Below are 17,276 nucleotides of genomic sequence, written 5' to 3' on the forward strand. Positions count from 1 at the left end.
CTGTATTGGAGAGACATAACCAAGGCTCCTTCCTGATTACAGAAGCGCTTACTAATTCTCCAATATGTGCCCTCCATAATAAATGCTGTCACGTCCTGCACCAACGTGGGTTTCTCACTTGCAGCTTTGGAAGACTCTGAAACCTGGCGTTCCCCTGGAAGCTCGGATTTCTAAGCAGTGGTGCGAAATTGGTTTCCAAGGCGATGACCCAAAAACGGATTTCAGAGGAATGGGCCTTCTTGGACTGTACAATTTGGTGTAAGTATCAGATTTAGGTTCGGCAGGCTGCACCCTGTTGTTCCAGGAATAAGACTCGGATGAACAAGAAAAATGTTGATTGCTATTATTAACAGTTTGCCCTGTAGTGTGCCACCATAATATAACATGCACTAATGAAACTTTTTTTACCCATGAGATACATTCAAATGTAAACAGGTTGGGGAGCAATGCAAGCATGAAATATTTTCCTGGGGTGCCAAATAAGGGCTGTGATTGGCTATTTAGTAGCCCCTATGTTGACTGGCAGACTACAGGAGACTCTGTTTGGCAATACACCTGGTTTTATACAACCAAAACTGCCTTTAAGCCTGAAATTCAAAAATAAGCACCTGCTTTGAGATCACTGGGAGCAACATCCAAGGGGTTGTTGAGCAACATGTTACTCATGAGCCACTGGTTGGGGATCACTGCACCAATGAGTTCATTGCTCATCTTAACTCTTCTGACCTTAGGGTGCAGGGGGTACTTTAACTTAGGCTAACATATGGCTGGGCATAGCTGGATGCTCAGTTATACCACTAGGTGAACTTTAAAGCTAACCCAGAACCTGGTGGGACTGTGGATATGCTGGGAATGCACCGCTCCATATAACATGAGCTGCACCATTTTTACTGGGCTGAAGGCATAAATATATTGGCAATTCCATGGTGAGAGGTCGGTACTTCTCATCTCACAGTATGTTATATTTATTTCCAGATACTTTGCAGAGAAGGATCCAACCTCAGCTCTTCAAATCCTCTCTGACTCCCTTCAACCAAAATCCAGGTAATTGAGCAAATGTCATTTCTATTGTTTTCAAAATCATTTTTCAATCATAATTATGATTTTTATCAGGCCATGCCCCCAACAACTTATTTTATGTCGATGAGAAAAAGTACAGGAGGTGATAAAGAAAGTAGCAAACAATGAATCTTAAGGCAAGACTGAACCCATGACCCTTTCATAGAAGCAGGAGGAAATGTTTCTCAATGCACTTCTTTATATTTCCATAGGATCAATAAAGTAGGGAAATACTTTAATGGACATTATTGTGACTCTTTGAAGGAGAAGTGAATTAAAAACATTACTTATATAAAAACTATTACTTGTGAATAGAAACTTTATTTAAACTAGAGATGCACCGAATCCACTATTTTGGATCGGCCGAACCCCCGAATCCTTCACGAAAGATTGGGCAGAATACCAAACCGAATCTGAATTCGAATTTGCATATGCAAATTAGGGGTGGGAAAGGGGAAACATTTTTTACTTCCTTGTAAAGTCACGCAATTTCCCTCCCCACCCCTAATTTACATATGCAAATTCGGATTCGGTTTGACGGCAGAAGGATTCCCGTAATGAATTTCTGGATTCAGGGCATCCCTAATTTGAACGAAAAATCAGTGGGGCCCACATTATTGACGGCATGGTATTCTATTGGCTGTATCATTGCTGTGCGGATTGTATACTTACATACGTAGCAATATCTTTAGTTCCTTTCCTTTATTTTTTATTTATTTTTTTTGTTTTACATTATAAGGGATGCCAATAAGGAGGAATTCAGGTATTATTTGTTCTGTGTTATATGTATTTTAATCGACTATATTTGTATTAAAAAAGGTGCACTCCCATTCATCTAGGTCATTTTTTTTTTCTAAAATGTTATGTTTAACAAGGTTTTCATAATAAAACGAATTAATAGATTAATGGATCCAAGACACTTTGCAACTGTGTGTTCATTCACATGATTTATTATGTAGGTTTCACATTTTCACCTTGTCATTGTTCATCTCTCTAGCCTGAAAGTTAAAATGCTTTTTGTTAGATAGAATCACTAGGGGTTATTTACATAGACCCTAGATGGAAGGAAAGCAAAGTACACCGCTTAGGGTCTGGCCACACAAGCAGATTCGGGGAGATTAGTTGCCAGGCGACAAATCTCCTCTTCTTCACGGCATCTAATCTCCCAGATCTGCCTTCCGCTGGTTAAAATTTAAATTGCCTGGGGGCAGGCACATGGAGCTCATCTTTTTCCAAAGTCGCCCGAAGTTTCCTCGTGAGGCAATTACAGGCGAGTTCGGAAAACGAAGGCAGATCGGGGAGATTAGTCACCGCGAAGAAGAGGAGATTTGTCGCCTGGCAACTAATCTCCCCGAATCTGCCCGTGTGGCCAGCCCCTTAAAGGGGTTGTTCACCTTCAAGTTAACTTTTAGTATCTTATAAAATGTACAGTTCTGCGCAACTTTTCAATTGGTCTACATTATTATTTTTTTTATATATTTTTTGAACTAATTGCATTCTTCTTCTGCCTCTCAGCTTTCAAATGGGGGTCACTGACCCCATTTAAACAACAAATACTCTTAAAGGCTACACATATATTGTTGTTGCTGTTTTTTATTACTCATCTTTCTATTCAGGCCTCTCCTATTCATATTCCAGTCTCTCATTTATATCAATGCATGGTTGCTAGGATTATTAGCAACCAGTTTGAAATTGCAAACTGGAGACTGCTGAATAAAAAGCTAAATAACTCAAAAATTGCAAATAATAAAAAATTGAAAACTAATTGCAAATTCTCTTAGAATATCACTCTCTACATCATAGTTTATTTAAAGGTGAACAACTGTTTTAATGCTCATTCAAGCATCAAGTCCTTTAGGGTTGTGGCTACACTTATGCTGGTCCAAAGTTATAGGTTACTGGGTACTAGTTATAGGACACCAGGGCGAGCCAAATACATGACCATGCCCATCCACCCCTCCAGGCCAGGATTTCTAATTTGGCTGCCCGAAAATGCGCGCCCATGCACTGGTTCCCACCAAAGCATGCCTTCCCTAAAATCTTGCCACCATAAACCTTGGCCTTTGTGGCCTTCCCACAAATCAGGGCTGGTGCCCCTCATAAATTCAGCATTTCTAAACCAACCAGTCCCTTATACATTGGGGTATGAAGCAATTCATCTACTGTACTTGCTGAGCAGGGAAAAAAGTGTCCAAAAACTGTGCCCATTGTTTGCATTTTGCACCCTGCCCTGCACTTCGTCAATAACCCCCAGTGGTTTGATCAACATGAAAGCACTTTAAAGGCCACACTGTATCTGTTGCTAGGGTCACTAATGTATATATTCAATTGAAAAAACAAATAAGAATAACAGAGAACACTGGGCTATTTTCATTTTCCAAGAGTACCATTATATTACTGTGAATGGGAGTGCATCTTTTCATGACGTTGGCTTTTTGTGCGGTGTTTGTGTTGAAATTGTAGCTTTTTGTTTGGTTGTTACTAAAGTGACCATTAGAGGCAGTAGAATAGATAAAGACGTCGACAGAAAGAGATGTGGATTCAGAGACTGGCATGACGTGGGGTGACAATCATAATGTACACTATTATGGTATGCAGTGTATTTCCATCTGTGTGATGTTCATGTTCCCAACAAAATGTTGAGATATTTTATTGCAAATTATGGGCCCATTATTCCCCCTCTGTTTCTTTCTCTCTCTCTCTCTTTTATATATTTAATTGTATCCTTGGCAAAAAAACCCACAGCTGAATATCTCACGGTGTAAATGCTTTTTCTGGTGGGAACACAATGATCTAGACTGGCGGCAACTTTAGATTGGTGCATCCATTGTGGAGAAAGGCCCGGTTACTGCAGATCTATTCATGTATTACTGACTCATTTTCAGCAATAGAATTAAAAACCACAGGTCCCATGGTTGTTCCTTCAGCAAAATACAAAAGTATTTCATGGGAAGACCCCTCTGTTGCCCGGCATGTTGGAACATTTTGACTTTGACTGTGCTGCTCATGTAACACCCAGTACATACTGTTCCTGTAGTTTATATTTTGTAGCCTCTTGCACGTTAAGCCCATGGCAGCTTTCTGTGTTGGCAAAGTCGGTTTGTACTGTTTTATACTGTTGCCTAATGCCCCTTGCTATTCCATGCTTCCTGGCTTTCCTTGACTATTATCAAGTGCTTTTGAAAGCAGTACTTGTTGTCTCCTTGGCTGAAATGCAGATAAAATGAGGATAGATTAGTTAAAGGGATACTGTCATGTGAAAAAATGTTTTTTCAAAATGAATCAGTTAATAGTGCTGGTCCAACAGAACTCTGCACACTGAAATCAGTTTCTCAAAAGAGCAAACAGATTTTTTTATATTTAATTTAGCAATTTGACATAGGGCTAGACATATTGTTAGTTTCCCAGCTGCCCCCAGTCATGTGACTTGTTCTCTGATAAACTTCAGTCACTCTTTACTGCTGTACTGCAAGTTGGAGTGATATTACCCCCTCCCCCCAGCAGCCTAACAACAGAACAATGGGAAGGTAACCAGATAGCAGCTCCCTAACGCAAGATAACAGCTGCCTGGTAGATATAAGAACAACACTCAATAGTAAAATCCAGGTCCCACTGAGACACATTCAGTTACATTGAGTAGGAGAAACAACAGCCTGCCAGAAAGCAGTTCCATTCTAAAATGCTGGCTCTTTCTAAAAGGACATGACCAGGCAGAATGAGCTGAGATGGCTCCTACACACCAATATTACAACTAAAAAAAATACAGGAATTACACTTTATATTGTACAGTGAATTATTTGCAGGGTAAACAGTTTAATTTAGAAATAAAAACATCATAAAAATCATGACAGAATCTTTTTGCAAGGGTATCTCAGTGAGATGCAGGTAGGGCAAGTGAACCTCGGCAAGCAGATAGGATGAGGGTACCTCTATAAGATGGAGGGATGGTAGGATAGTCAGCTGCCCAGGTTGCATTGCTTGTGGTGCAGTTCTAAATACCAAAATGAGGTATTAGTGTGGAGAAAGTGTCAGCCAGGAGGATGGAATCAACTGGTTGGTGGAGATGTGCGGTGGTAGAGGTAGATGTGGTACTGGTTGTGTCTGTGGGCAGAGGTGGAAGTGGAGACAGACTGGCTGTCCGGGGTACCAGGCCAAGTATTATATATTGCTTTGGGCAGCAATACGACTTGGCCTGGCTGGTAAGATGCAGACAGAACAGTCATCCCTTTGTGCGATACAAATAGATGTTGTTTTATCAAGAACCCACATGTGTACCTGCCATGCTCACACAGGCTCTGAGATTTTAAACTTGTAGGGCGGAATATACCAGAGGGGTGGTATGTTTGCTTTTACAATATTTTTTATTGTGTTAATAAAGAAGAACACTGAAAGTATTTCATTCGTTTATCTCTTTTACAGCAACTTCAGCAAAACAGAATGGGAGATGAAAAAGTTTGACAAAGCAATAGGGTATGTACATTTTGTTCTTCTATTCGACTCAAGGTACCGTATTAAGAATATATCGATTTCAACATAAATGGATTCAAGATTCTAGACCACCTTTGCTCGCTAGGTGTTTCAGTTGTTAACAATTATCAAAATTAAATTGTATTTATTGCCAAGGACAATGTGAATTTGAAATGAGAATCTGTTGGCCAGTTTCCCTAGTCTTTAAGACTGGAAGTCACCATGTGGCCACTCTCTTTTTGGACTCCACTTTCTTGGATGGATGTAGGCCTCAGTTGGAGAAGTAATTGTCAGGAAAGGTCTGTAATAGCTTGCTCTAGGAGTGAGAGGCAGGATCAGGGTAGTTAGCAGAGCAGTCAGAAGCTCCAACTAGAAGGCAAGAAAGGTTAGTGCCCCACAATGCCAGCTGTCAGCTCAGAGATAGGAGATTCCTGGAGTAATCCTGTGAGCATCCGTTAGAACTAGGGACTAGTTTACCTATCTGTACTACTATCTGATAAGTACCACCTAAAAAATTGTGTAAGGTCTAGCAAATAACGTTTAAGTATTTGTTTCAAAAGCTATAGGCACCCAAGTTATTGTGAGATCAAGTTTTCTGTGTGTTTAATTAACCAGGTTAACCTGGTCCTCCAGGCCCACCTGAAAGAAAGAGTCCCATGTAACACATGCTTTACCAGAAGTTGGGTAAGAACAAGGCAGGCCCAAGGAACCAGAGAGTGCCCCATTGTTCTAAACTTTGGTACAGAAAATACTTATTTTGCGTTAAAGGGGTGCTGCACCTTTAAGTTAACTTTTAATATGTTATAGAATGGCTAATTCTAAGCAATTTTTCAGTTGGCCTTCATTCTTTCTTTTTTATGGTTTTTGGATGATTTGCCTTCTTTTTTTGACTCTTTACAGTTTTCAGATGGAGGTCACTGACCCCTTCTAAAAAACAAATACTCTGTAAGGCTACAAATGTAATGTTGTTACTTTTTATTACTCGTCTTTCTATTCAGGCCTCTCCTATTCATATTCCAGCCTCTGTTTCAAATCAGTGCATGGTTGCTAGGGTCATTTGGACCCTAGCAGCCAGACTGCTGAAATTGCAAACTGGAGAGCGGCTGAATAAAAAGCTAAATAACTCAAAAACCACAAATAATAAAAAATGAAAACCAATTGCAAATTGTCTCAGAATATCATTCTCTACATCATACAAACAAGTTATTTTAAAGGTGAACAACCCCTTTAAGGCTCATAGCCACCCCTATCCCACCCCTTACTTTTTGGCATTCAGGGTTGCCAACAGGACTGTGCTCCTTCCATTGGGGTTTTAATGTAAGTGCAACAATGTAATGTAATGTAAGTGCAACAATGCCCTGGTTTTGCACTACTTAGTACTCTTGCACTTGCCTCTGGGGTATAAGTAATTTAATATTAAGACAAATATTTGGAATAAGCAATACAGCAATAACGTAACATAGGTTTCAAAATATGCGTATAGTAAAATGCTGTCTGGTTTTATTGATTTTCTGATCTTATTAGAATCATACAGATACAGATACATGTCTGTATGTTGGCAAATTGACAGGCTCGTCTGTTGCAAAAGAGCCTCCTGGGGATAAAACGGCCTACTAACAAGTCATCTAAAAATGGAGTCAGCTACTCTGCCATCTGTAATGAAAAGTGCATAGTCAATATCTAATTAAGTAGATTCAGTGCATGAGAAATTGATGACTTAAAAAGCTTTTCATTAAGGCTGAATACAGTGAGAATCTGAAATGAGACAGAAGTGCAAATGTGCTTTTTAAAGGGCAACCGCAGCTTCATGTTTTAATTTTACCAATGTGTCTTATTGAAGGGAATCTATAATCATTTCATTTGGATTATTTTGATCTCCAGCCTTTCATAAATTGAATTCATATACATGCAAAAGTTTTGGAAATACCAGCCAATGCGAGAAATTGCACATGGTGAGTTGAAACATGAGACTGTAAGCAATTATAATTCGAGCTATTGTGGAAAAACTTTCACACTGGTCAAAAAAAAACACAATTCTCAAGGTCCTATTGAGGATAATGCAAAATCAAAAGAATAAATTGAAGGTGTATTATAAGACCAATGTATTCATAATTTATTTATCAAACAAAATTCTTAAAAACTGGCCGGCCAGGAAACACAATAAAAATACATAAAAACAATTGTCAAGTTAGTTATTCTAGGTGGGTAATCACTCGTTTAAATAATACAATATATGCTCCTTGGTTGTGATAGGTGCTTGCATCAATTATGAAATAGCAAGAAAGACTGTGAGTTAAAGTTCCTCAACTTAGAAAAGTTATTTTGTGTTTAGAGTGTGAGTTATAGTTCTCCAAGACGGTAAATCGGTAAAGGGTACAAGGTATTTCTCTTAGTGGATTATCAAGCTAATTTGTATAAGGCTGTAGATAAAAAAAACGCTTGTTGGGGCGTCCCCTACTCCCGTTTTTTTCAAGCTGTAAATGCCCCCCAAAATAATTGGATCGATCTCACCAGATCCTGCGTTCCGTTTTTTCCTCAAGGCACAGCCAGGTATAGACTTTTAGTGGTAACCAGCCTGTTCACAATTTTTCCACTTTGCGGGTACCTTTTTCCCGAAGATCCAAGATGGCGCCTGGTTCACTTCAGCGTGTGCGTTCCACTGTGGAGCGCAATTCTTCGAATCTCCTCACGATTTCCACTGTTTTACCGATTTTTACGGTCTTCGCGCTTTAACAGTTAACAAAGTGCCGGCAAACTGACGATTTTCAAAATTTTTTCGGTATTGGGGTAAAAACACACAAAGTGTTAGTCCAACCTAAGGCGTGACCCCACCTGGGTGCTGCAACGCATTTCACCTCTATAGGGCTTTATTAAGCAGTTAGAAACCAGAAATGGTGTCTTATCTCACTTTAAATACCCTAATCTTAAAGGGACCACCATAATAAACTTCAAAAGTATATTCCATCAGGAAAATGTCACATTCAGTTTATAACAAACACATTATCCTACAGAAAAGGTGCTAAATCAAACCTACTATTCAACCCCTTTGGATGAAGGGTATTCAAGTTGAATATGCCCGTCTGTGCCTCGAGGAAAAACCGGAACGCAGGATCTGGTGAGATCAATGGGGGGCATTTACAGCTGGAAAAAAAAGAGGAGTGGGTGACGCCCCAACAAATGCCTTTGGAAACCTGTTTTTCACCTACAGCCTTATACAGATTAGCTTGATAATCCACTGAGAGAAGTACCTTGTAACCTATACCGAGTTACCGTATTGGAGAACTATAACTCACACTCTAAACACAAAATAACTTCAACTCACAGTTTTCCTTGCTATTTCATAATTGGGGCAAGCACCTATCACAACCAAGGAGCATATATTGTATTATTTAAATTTAAACGAGTGATTACCCATCTGGAATAACTTGACAATTGTTTTTATGTATTTTTATTTATTATATATTTATTGTGTTTCCTGGCCTGGACAGTTTTTAATAAATGACATACTTTTTTGAATACATTGGTCTTATAATGCATCTTTAATTTATTCCCCTGAGACTGTAAGCTCCACTTTGGCAGGTAACTCTACAAGGCAAAATATGTCATAAATAAAGGACAATAATAGTCACGGATCCTCAGTGGGCCTGCTGCATGTATTGTTTGGCGAAACATTCCTAATTCTTAGACAGAGAACCCTTTTGTCTTATTCTAGTCCCACCAGCTGTCATTTGCGATATTGGATCCAACTTGTACAGATCATTAAGAAAATGCATCCTTTGGCTTCTGTTGAATGGAATGCCAGTTCAGCTAATTCAGGTCGACTCGGAGCAAAAAAAAAAACCACATTGAAATAGTGATGTGGAATTCTGGGTAATTTTTATCCATCCCCCTCTAGTAACAGCCACAAACGAATGAAACTTTAATAAGCAAAGCGTATATAATGAGTATGTGCTTCACAGAATAATGCCCAAAATAGAAGTGTAATTGTGAGCAGCAACAGAAAAGGTTCAGTGTGAGATTTCTTGGCAGCGGTGAATTAGTTAGAGGAACATGGTGAGAATTGTACTTTAAATAAGATACTGAGCACATTTTAAATCCCAGAGGGACACAAATCTAACCTTATTCCCTGTGCAGAACATTGTAGAACCTTACTGTTCCGAGCCTTCAGAATAACACTGTATTGTCCTATTGTGCGCAGTGAGCCCCTCGCCCAAACCCACATTTAAACCACACACACACACAATTTTCAGCACATTAAGCTGCAGCCATCTACGGATGGTCCATTTATTCATTTGTTTTTGTTTTTTTTACTAATAAGGTATCAAAGCCAGATGATGGCATGTGCCCAGTAGATATACAATGATGTGAATAATGTCAGACCTTCAGATTGAGGAGAACACCAAGCAACCATTGCATAAACGAGCCGGCACAATCAGGACCTTAGTCAATACATGCTTAGTCAGTACATTACTTATTGGTTCCAACACCCTTTATCATAGTGTAAATAAAAGCCTGAGGCGTTTCATGCTTACTTGGGGCTAAGTGCCCTATGTAGGCATTAAATGCGTCAGGCTTTTGCTTCCACTATGTTAAAGGGTGTTGGAAACTTTTAATAAAATGTAGAGCATGTATAGAGTAAAGGTGGCCATAGACTCAAAGATCCGCTCGTTTGGCGACATCGCCAAACGAGCGGATCTTTCCCCGATATGCCACTAAACTGCATGGCTATATCGGGGGTAATTAGAACGTTCGGCCGTATGGCCGAACGATCGAATTACGATGCGCCAAGGGGCCCAGACGGGTCGGTCGGGTAAAAATCCAACCTTCCCGATCGATATCGTGGCCAGATATCGATCGGGAAGACCCGTCGGAAGCCCCCATACACGGGCAGATAAGCTGTCAAATTGGTCCAAACGACCGATATCGGCAGCTTTATCTGCCCGTGTATGCCCACCATAAGGTCCTGACTGATGCACCAATTAATTATTTCTGTTCATGGAAAATGTTTTTTTGTGAAGCAAAAGGTTTTTTTTTGTGTTCAGCCATCTAGTATCTTCTATTGTCAAACATGAGATGGAGCTGTGAAGTAAAAGCTGTCCCCTGTATTATTGTGTATTATTGTTTACCTGCCTATGAATGTTTTCAGAAATATGCATTCTCTCCGATTGTCCTTTTTATAATCAATCATTTCTGTTTTGATCCAGTTACTCATTTGCCATTGTTGGAATCAATATCACTGACCTTGCCTACAACCTGCTGATAAGTGGGGCACTGAAAACCCATCTCTACAATGTGGCACCGGAAGCCCCCATATTGCACCATTTCCAGCAGACCTTCTGTAAGTATCCTAGTCAGGCTCATGTTTTGTGTAGCCTATGTGTCTTTTCCAATTTCTGTAGATTGGAGGTCCCCAACCTTTTTTACCCGTGAGCTACATTCAGATGTAAAAAACTGTCCTGGAGGTGCCAAATAAGGGCTGTGATTGGCTATTTGGTAACCTCTATGTGGACTGGCAGCCTACAGGAGACTATGGGGCAAATTCACTAAAGCGCGAAGTGGCTAACGCTAGCGCAAATTCGCCAGCGTGACGTCATTTCGTTACTTCGCCGATTTACTAACGGGCGCTGGAGTAAATTCGCTAGCGAAGTGGACCTACTCTATCGCTACTTCGCACCCTTACGCCAGGCGAAGTTGCGCTATGGCGGAGGGACATTCACTAACTTGCGGATTTTCATGAACGTTAACTCTTGCGCCAGACTTGCCTTCGCCAACTGAGACCAGGCGAAGTGCAATAGAGTAGATAGGGATTGCTTCAAAAAAAGTTGAAGTTTTTCTAAGTCCCAAAAAACGCTGGCGTCTTTTCCTTTTTTAAGGGTGATAGGCTGAAAAAGATCGTACATTTTTTTGGGGGTACCCTCCTTCCCCCCTACATTTCCTAACATATGGCACCTAAACTACAGTGGGCACATGAAGCTTTCCCAGGCTTGTGTAGTGTAATGTATTTGCTGCAACATATATGTCCATTGTACTTTAACTTCCCGCCGTATGCAAATTAGGCATCGCTAGCGTAACTTCGCTTTCCTTGATGAATTAATGCTAGCGCAACTTTGCTACTATTCGCCTCCCTGAGCGCAACTTCGGATTTTAGTTAATTAGGGCGCCCTGGCGAAACTTCGCCTGGCAAAGTGTTGTGAAGCCTGCGCTAGAGCAGCTCCACAGGTTAGTGAATTTGCCCCTATGTTTGGCAGTACACTTTTTATCCAACCAAAACTTGCCTCCAAGAATTAAAAAATAAGCACCTGCTTTGAGATCATTGGGAGCAACATCCAAGGGGTTTGGTGAGCAACATGTTACTCAAGAGCCATTGGTTGGGAGACACTGCTGTAGATCATTCAGGTCCGGTTTCCCCCCTCTCATTTTAGAAAACGTAGCTTATATTTGGTGATTTCAACCCAACAGGTTTCCTGATGCACGAGTTTCATAAATTTTGGATTGAAGAAGACCCTTTGGACATCATGGAGTTCAACCGCGTCCGCAACAAGTTTCACAAGCGCATCTTGAAGCAGCTCCAGAACACAGATATGGCGTTGTGTCCTCACTTTGCTGCCTCAGAAAGCTTAATCAACCTGTAAAGATCTACATCCTTGATTGGAAGAATCACTGCCTCACTATTGTGTTTAAACCACGGCTTCGATCACGGCTCATGCTGTATGACCACAGCGATTGTATGCATGCTTTTCGGTACAAGTATTCATCTCTGTTTTTTCTTATACAACGAATCCCTGGAGACTAGCGCTCCTTGGGATATTTATCATTCCGTGGGTAGACATTTTGCCACTTACACAGTGTTATATTTTCATCCGACATGAGAGTTTTCTATTTTTTTAGATTTTTCTCGCGCATTGAAAAGTTGTATTTGTCGCATTTAGATCGATGTTCTGAGCAGCCAGTGCTTGTATTGTAGACATTTTATGATCTTCAGTGTATTCTTGTAACTTTGCTAAGGTCTCCGGAGTTAAATGTATTTTTGGAAGTTTCTCTTATATTCCATTGGTAAAAGTTTTGAAGTCTTCTAAAAGAATATTATATATTAATAGGCAGTGCTTTCTCGATATATAATGTACTGAATGCACTAAACAGCAATTGATCCAAGGTTGGTATTAATATTCGATTTATCGTGATTGGCTTAAAACTGAGTTGACCTTTCATAAAATATTAAAATGCTAGTGCATAACTTTTTGCTATTTTGTAGCTTACCTTCTTTTACTAAAGTGGCTACAGAGTGACTGAAGATTTTCATTCATCCAGGTCATGGTATATCTAATATACATAAGTCATTTTAGAATTATTTATATTAGATGTGGCTACTGAGCGTTATTAAAGGGTTGGTGTTCTTTACTCTTCTCGTTAAGTGGTAGATCTTCGTACATCCAGGAATTACAGGCAAGCTGTATGGTTTTTGTATTTTGTATCTTAATAAATGGTCAAAGATATTGTAGAAATTTGAATGACATAGATACCGCCCAATTTATTGGAAATTCTAACCAACAGAACCTTACTATGATCTCTCAGATCAAGTGCCACATAGGATTCTGGAATCAATATAAGCATTGGATTGGATAGGTAGTGATACGTCTATATTATAGGTCCCTAAACTGTAAGATGGCCCCTCCTTGAAGTCTCCAATTTAAAGGATTATGTATTCGAGCATAAATATGCACAAAATTAAGCTCTGCTGAAAATAATGGAATACACACTATAGCAATTCTCGTGGGGAGCTTGAGATCCAACATCAGCCACGCAATGGCAGTATTTGCATTTTTCAGCAGAAACGGCAATACGCCAAGGAAATGCAATATAATTGAACTCTATGGCAGTGCCGGACCAAGTCGGCTGGGTTCCCTGGGCAACCCGGCTGGCCATATCGCCCTTCCTCGTGCGCACAAAAGCACACACATGTGCAGAAGAGTGAACACACGATCACACATGCGCAGTAGAGTACACAAGCTGATTTGCCGCTGCAGTTGGGGGAGCACAAGGGTCCAACTAGAAGAATGCCTGGAGCCCCTCTACTTTTGAGCCCTAGGCATGTGCTTCTTTTGTCTATCCCTAGTTCTGGCCCTGCTCTATGGCAGGGGTCCCCGACCCAAAAGTGGGCCGCGGACATTCCCGCACTGGACGCCGGTGCGTCAAAATTGGACACCGGTAAAGGGTCCCTATCAAATGTGTGACTTGAAAATGGGGCCCAAACCCACAGGCATTCCTCTCTGAGCACGGCCTCTTCATCCTTCCTGTTGGACCTGGCCAACTTGAGAATAAACCATGGTCAACACAGGAAGAAACACCAGCCTTAAATCATCAAATAACTGTAGGGACAAAGGAAAAGACAAAGCTGCAGGTAGTGGGATCAGGTTGGTGATGGGCTAAGAAAGTGTTTTAAATAGGCTTCTGTTTCATTGGTTCTTTTAAGGCAGAGATTGTGGTGCTGGTCCCCCAACTGGAGGCAACCGGGGTGGCTGGGAAGTCTGAAGGTCAATTAGGATGAAATGTTGTCAGAATGTCTATTTGTTCTCCTAGAAGCCCAGCTTGAAGGTCTTTTGGGTTCAATTTGGGGGTGAACACCTTTACTGTCCAAATAGTTGTCAGTAATAAGATAAATATAAATATTGGATGTAAGCATGTGACCACCCTGACCTACCAAATGAATGTGTCTTTGGACATTTTCTTTACATTCTAGCTTCTCTCTCCTCTTGGAGAACTAAAACAAAAAAGTTCAAGATTTTTTTTTTAACATTTGTTGCAAAATATTACATAAATTGATATGAATTATGTTATAGCCAGTAGTGCTCGTAATTGTACTTTGACTTTGTTTTAATAAATGTATATTCTACTTCATCCCAACCAGACATTTTACATGGCAGCTAGTGGCTAGGATCAGTGCCTGCGGCTTGATTTCAGTTCATTTACTTTTTTGTCTTCTCTTCTTATTGGTTATCCGGCCCAATCATTTCTTTTACTTATATTAATAATAATTACTTATAATAATAACCTTTCCAGTCCAGACTCAACAAGATGCTTTAAGTTGATTTTTAAAGGACAAGAAAAATGAAAACACTATGGGCCAGATTTCTCCGAATTCAGTTTTAGTTTTTTTCCCTTAGACATCAATAGAGTTTTGTGTGATAAATATTGGCAGGAGCTTTTCTTGATGAATTTCTGGCTCTATGGGAAAAGTTGGAATTGAATTAGGAGATAAGCAAAGCACCCTCTGTCCCGCTTACTCCCCCATGAAGGAGAGCTGGAGTGCAGGCGGTGGAGAGCGGGTCTGCGCCAGTGGAGTCCACAATAGCTGGGGCCCACCGGATTTTTCCCAGTGTTCCGCCGGCCCAGTCCATCTGTACGTGGGCCACCCAGTTACTGCACAAGGAACACACAGGAGCAGAGGAAAAATGTTGCTGCCACACTCAGCTATGGGATCCGGAAACCTGTTATCCAGAAAGCTCCGAATTACGGAAAGGTTTTCTCCCATCGACTCCATTTTATCTAAATAACTTAAATATTTAAAAAAAAATTATGTAATAATAAAACAGTATCTTGTACTTGATCCCAACTAAGATATAATTAATCGTTATTAGAAGCAGAACCAGCCTATTGGGTTTATTTAATGTTTGCATGATTTTCTAGTAGACTTAAAAGTCCATTAACATTAAAAAAAAACACCAACACATATTAAACTTTAAAATTGCAAAGTCTTTATTTAGAAATAACTTACCGAAACTCCGCTTGCGCTCCTCTTGAGACAGGGCAACAATCCATAGTGCGACGCTCGTTTTCTCCTCCCATAAGGAAGGCAGGGAGGTGAAATCGAGCGCCGCACGATGGATCACCCAATCTCCTTTTCTGAAAAGGAGCGCAAGTGGAGTTTCGGTAAGTTATTTCTAAATAAAGACTTTGCGATTTTAAAGTTTAATATGTGTTGGTGTTTTATGTGACTGGTCCTTTAAAGTATGAAGATCCAAATTACGGAAAGATCCATTATCAGGAAAACCCAGGTCCCAAGCATTCTGGATAACAGGTCCCATAGCTGTACTTGTTTTTTTTTTTATATATATAGCGGAGGTGCATTAGCATGGAGCAAAAGGGGTAATGGTTTTGCTTATTGAGAGGGTGCCTAACAAACTGGCACTCCATTGCCCTTTAAGTCAAATTCCCTTATAACAAATGTGAAAGGACCTTTCCATTACTGTATTAATATTCCTGTAAGTGATGCTTAAATGTTCTGATTGCTTGTGCGTTCTCTTGCATTGGGAATATCAACATGACCCGGGTTATTTTATACTAATGTCTAAAGCAATATGTTTTGAAAAAGGTGTTTTATTCACATGATGCAGAATTTCTAACATTACACTAAACCCAGCAGATCCAGTCATTAATACTTAGGAGCAGATTTATTAAGGGTCGGAGTGAAAAAATCGGAATTTTGAGCTATTTTTCTGTACTTCGACTATCGAATAGGCCAAAATTCGATTTGAATTTGAAAAAAATTAGACTGTTCAAATATAGAAATTTATCATGTACTGGCTCTTTAAAACTTTCAACTTCGAGCAATCTCCATCTAAATAGCGATGGATGAATTTTTCCGCCTTGTTTCGCCGCAAAAATTACACCCATAGCGTTGTATGGCGTTGTGCGTCTCAAAAAAAAAAAAAGATGCGCAACAAAATTTTTGTGATGCCCAAAGACTTTAATGGGCGTCCGCGACATTTCGCCGGGGGCGAATTTTTAACGAAACGGCTCAAATTTGCCCATCCCTACATCTAAAACGTGCCGAATTGTTTTAGCCTATAGGGGACCTCCTAGAGCCTATTTGGGGCAAATACTTTGATTTGAATTCGATCTAATGTGCTAAAACTTCGATTCGAATGATTCTAATACAAGTTAAAAACTTTGATTTGTTTTTTTAAATAAATTTCGATTGATCTTTTTTTTTATTAGAATTTCGAAGTTATGGGAGTTCAAAAAACCTCCCATTACTTTGAAATTGTTGATCTGCCCCTAAATATCACTGGCAGGAATCAGGTCGTACTGTATGGACCTTGCCTGACAATAATCCTTCGATGAGGACTGGGTTTAAAAGCAAACGTTTCTTTTCTCTGAACACTGGGATCTGATTTCAAAGTTATCCGTGCGTTTTCTATTGAACGTTGGTCGAATCGGCTGTCCTGATGCTGTGTACGATCTCATGATATTCAGAAGTCATTATTTGAATTTCAATCTACTGTGAAATCGCTTGAATAAATTTCATGACATTCCAAGAAATCTCGTGTCAGTATTTTTAAGTTAAATCAACAGAAAAATATCCATTTCATATTTTCTCAAAAACTGAATTTTTTTTATTTTAAATAATGTCTCTCCTGTTGACCTTCCATGTTCACTGCTCCTGTTGTCCTTGACTGGCATGTTCCATACACTTCCCAACTCCCAACATTTGCTGCTTTTCCAATGATAATATATAGCTCCTTATGATATTTTGTTTTTCCCTGGACTTTTGTTGAGCTAAATATTTAGTAATCAATCTTTGCTCTGTAGTTCTAAGGATTTCCTTGTTCAAAGGTGGTTTGCCTTTAAGTTATAGAATGGCTAATTCTGAGCAACGTTTCAATTGGCCTTCATTATTTCTTTAAATATTTTATGCATTATTTGCCTTCTTCTGAACCTTTTCAGCTTTCAAATTTGTCCTACTCATTTTT

At 39.8% G+C, this 17,276-nt stretch overlaps 1 protein-coding gene across 3 annotated transcripts in view; it reads left to right on the plus strand.

Annotated features, from left to right (window-relative positions):
• Positions 1 to 14,408, plus strand: part of elmod1.L (ELMO/CED-12 domain containing 1 L homeolog) — a 59,411-nt gene extending 45,003 nt beyond the window's left edge. For 2 of the 3 annotated variants that reach the window (XM_041580785.1, XM_041580786.1), the window contains exons 7-12: positions 125 to 258; positions 976 to 1,044; positions 1,799 to 1,822; positions 5,479 to 5,529; positions 10,731 to 10,864; positions 11,986 to 14,408. In XM_041580785.1, the coding sequence (XP_041436719.1) occupies positions 125 to 258; positions 976 to 1,044; positions 1,799 to 1,822; positions 5,479 to 5,529; positions 10,731 to 10,864; positions 11,986 to 12,158 (585 nt within the window). In that variant the 3' untranslated portion in view covers positions 12,159 to 14,408. 3 annotated transcript variants of the gene reach the window in all.
• The last annotated feature ends 2,868 nt before the right edge of the window (positions 14,409 to 17,276 follow it).

This window comes from Xenopus laevis, chromosome 2L (genome assembly GCF_017654675.1).
Source record: "Xenopus laevis strain J_2021 chromosome 2L, Xenopus_laevis_v10.1, whole genome shotgun sequence".
NCBI classification, from domain to species: Eukaryota; Metazoa; Chordata; class Amphibia; order Anura; family Pipidae; genus Xenopus; species Xenopus laevis.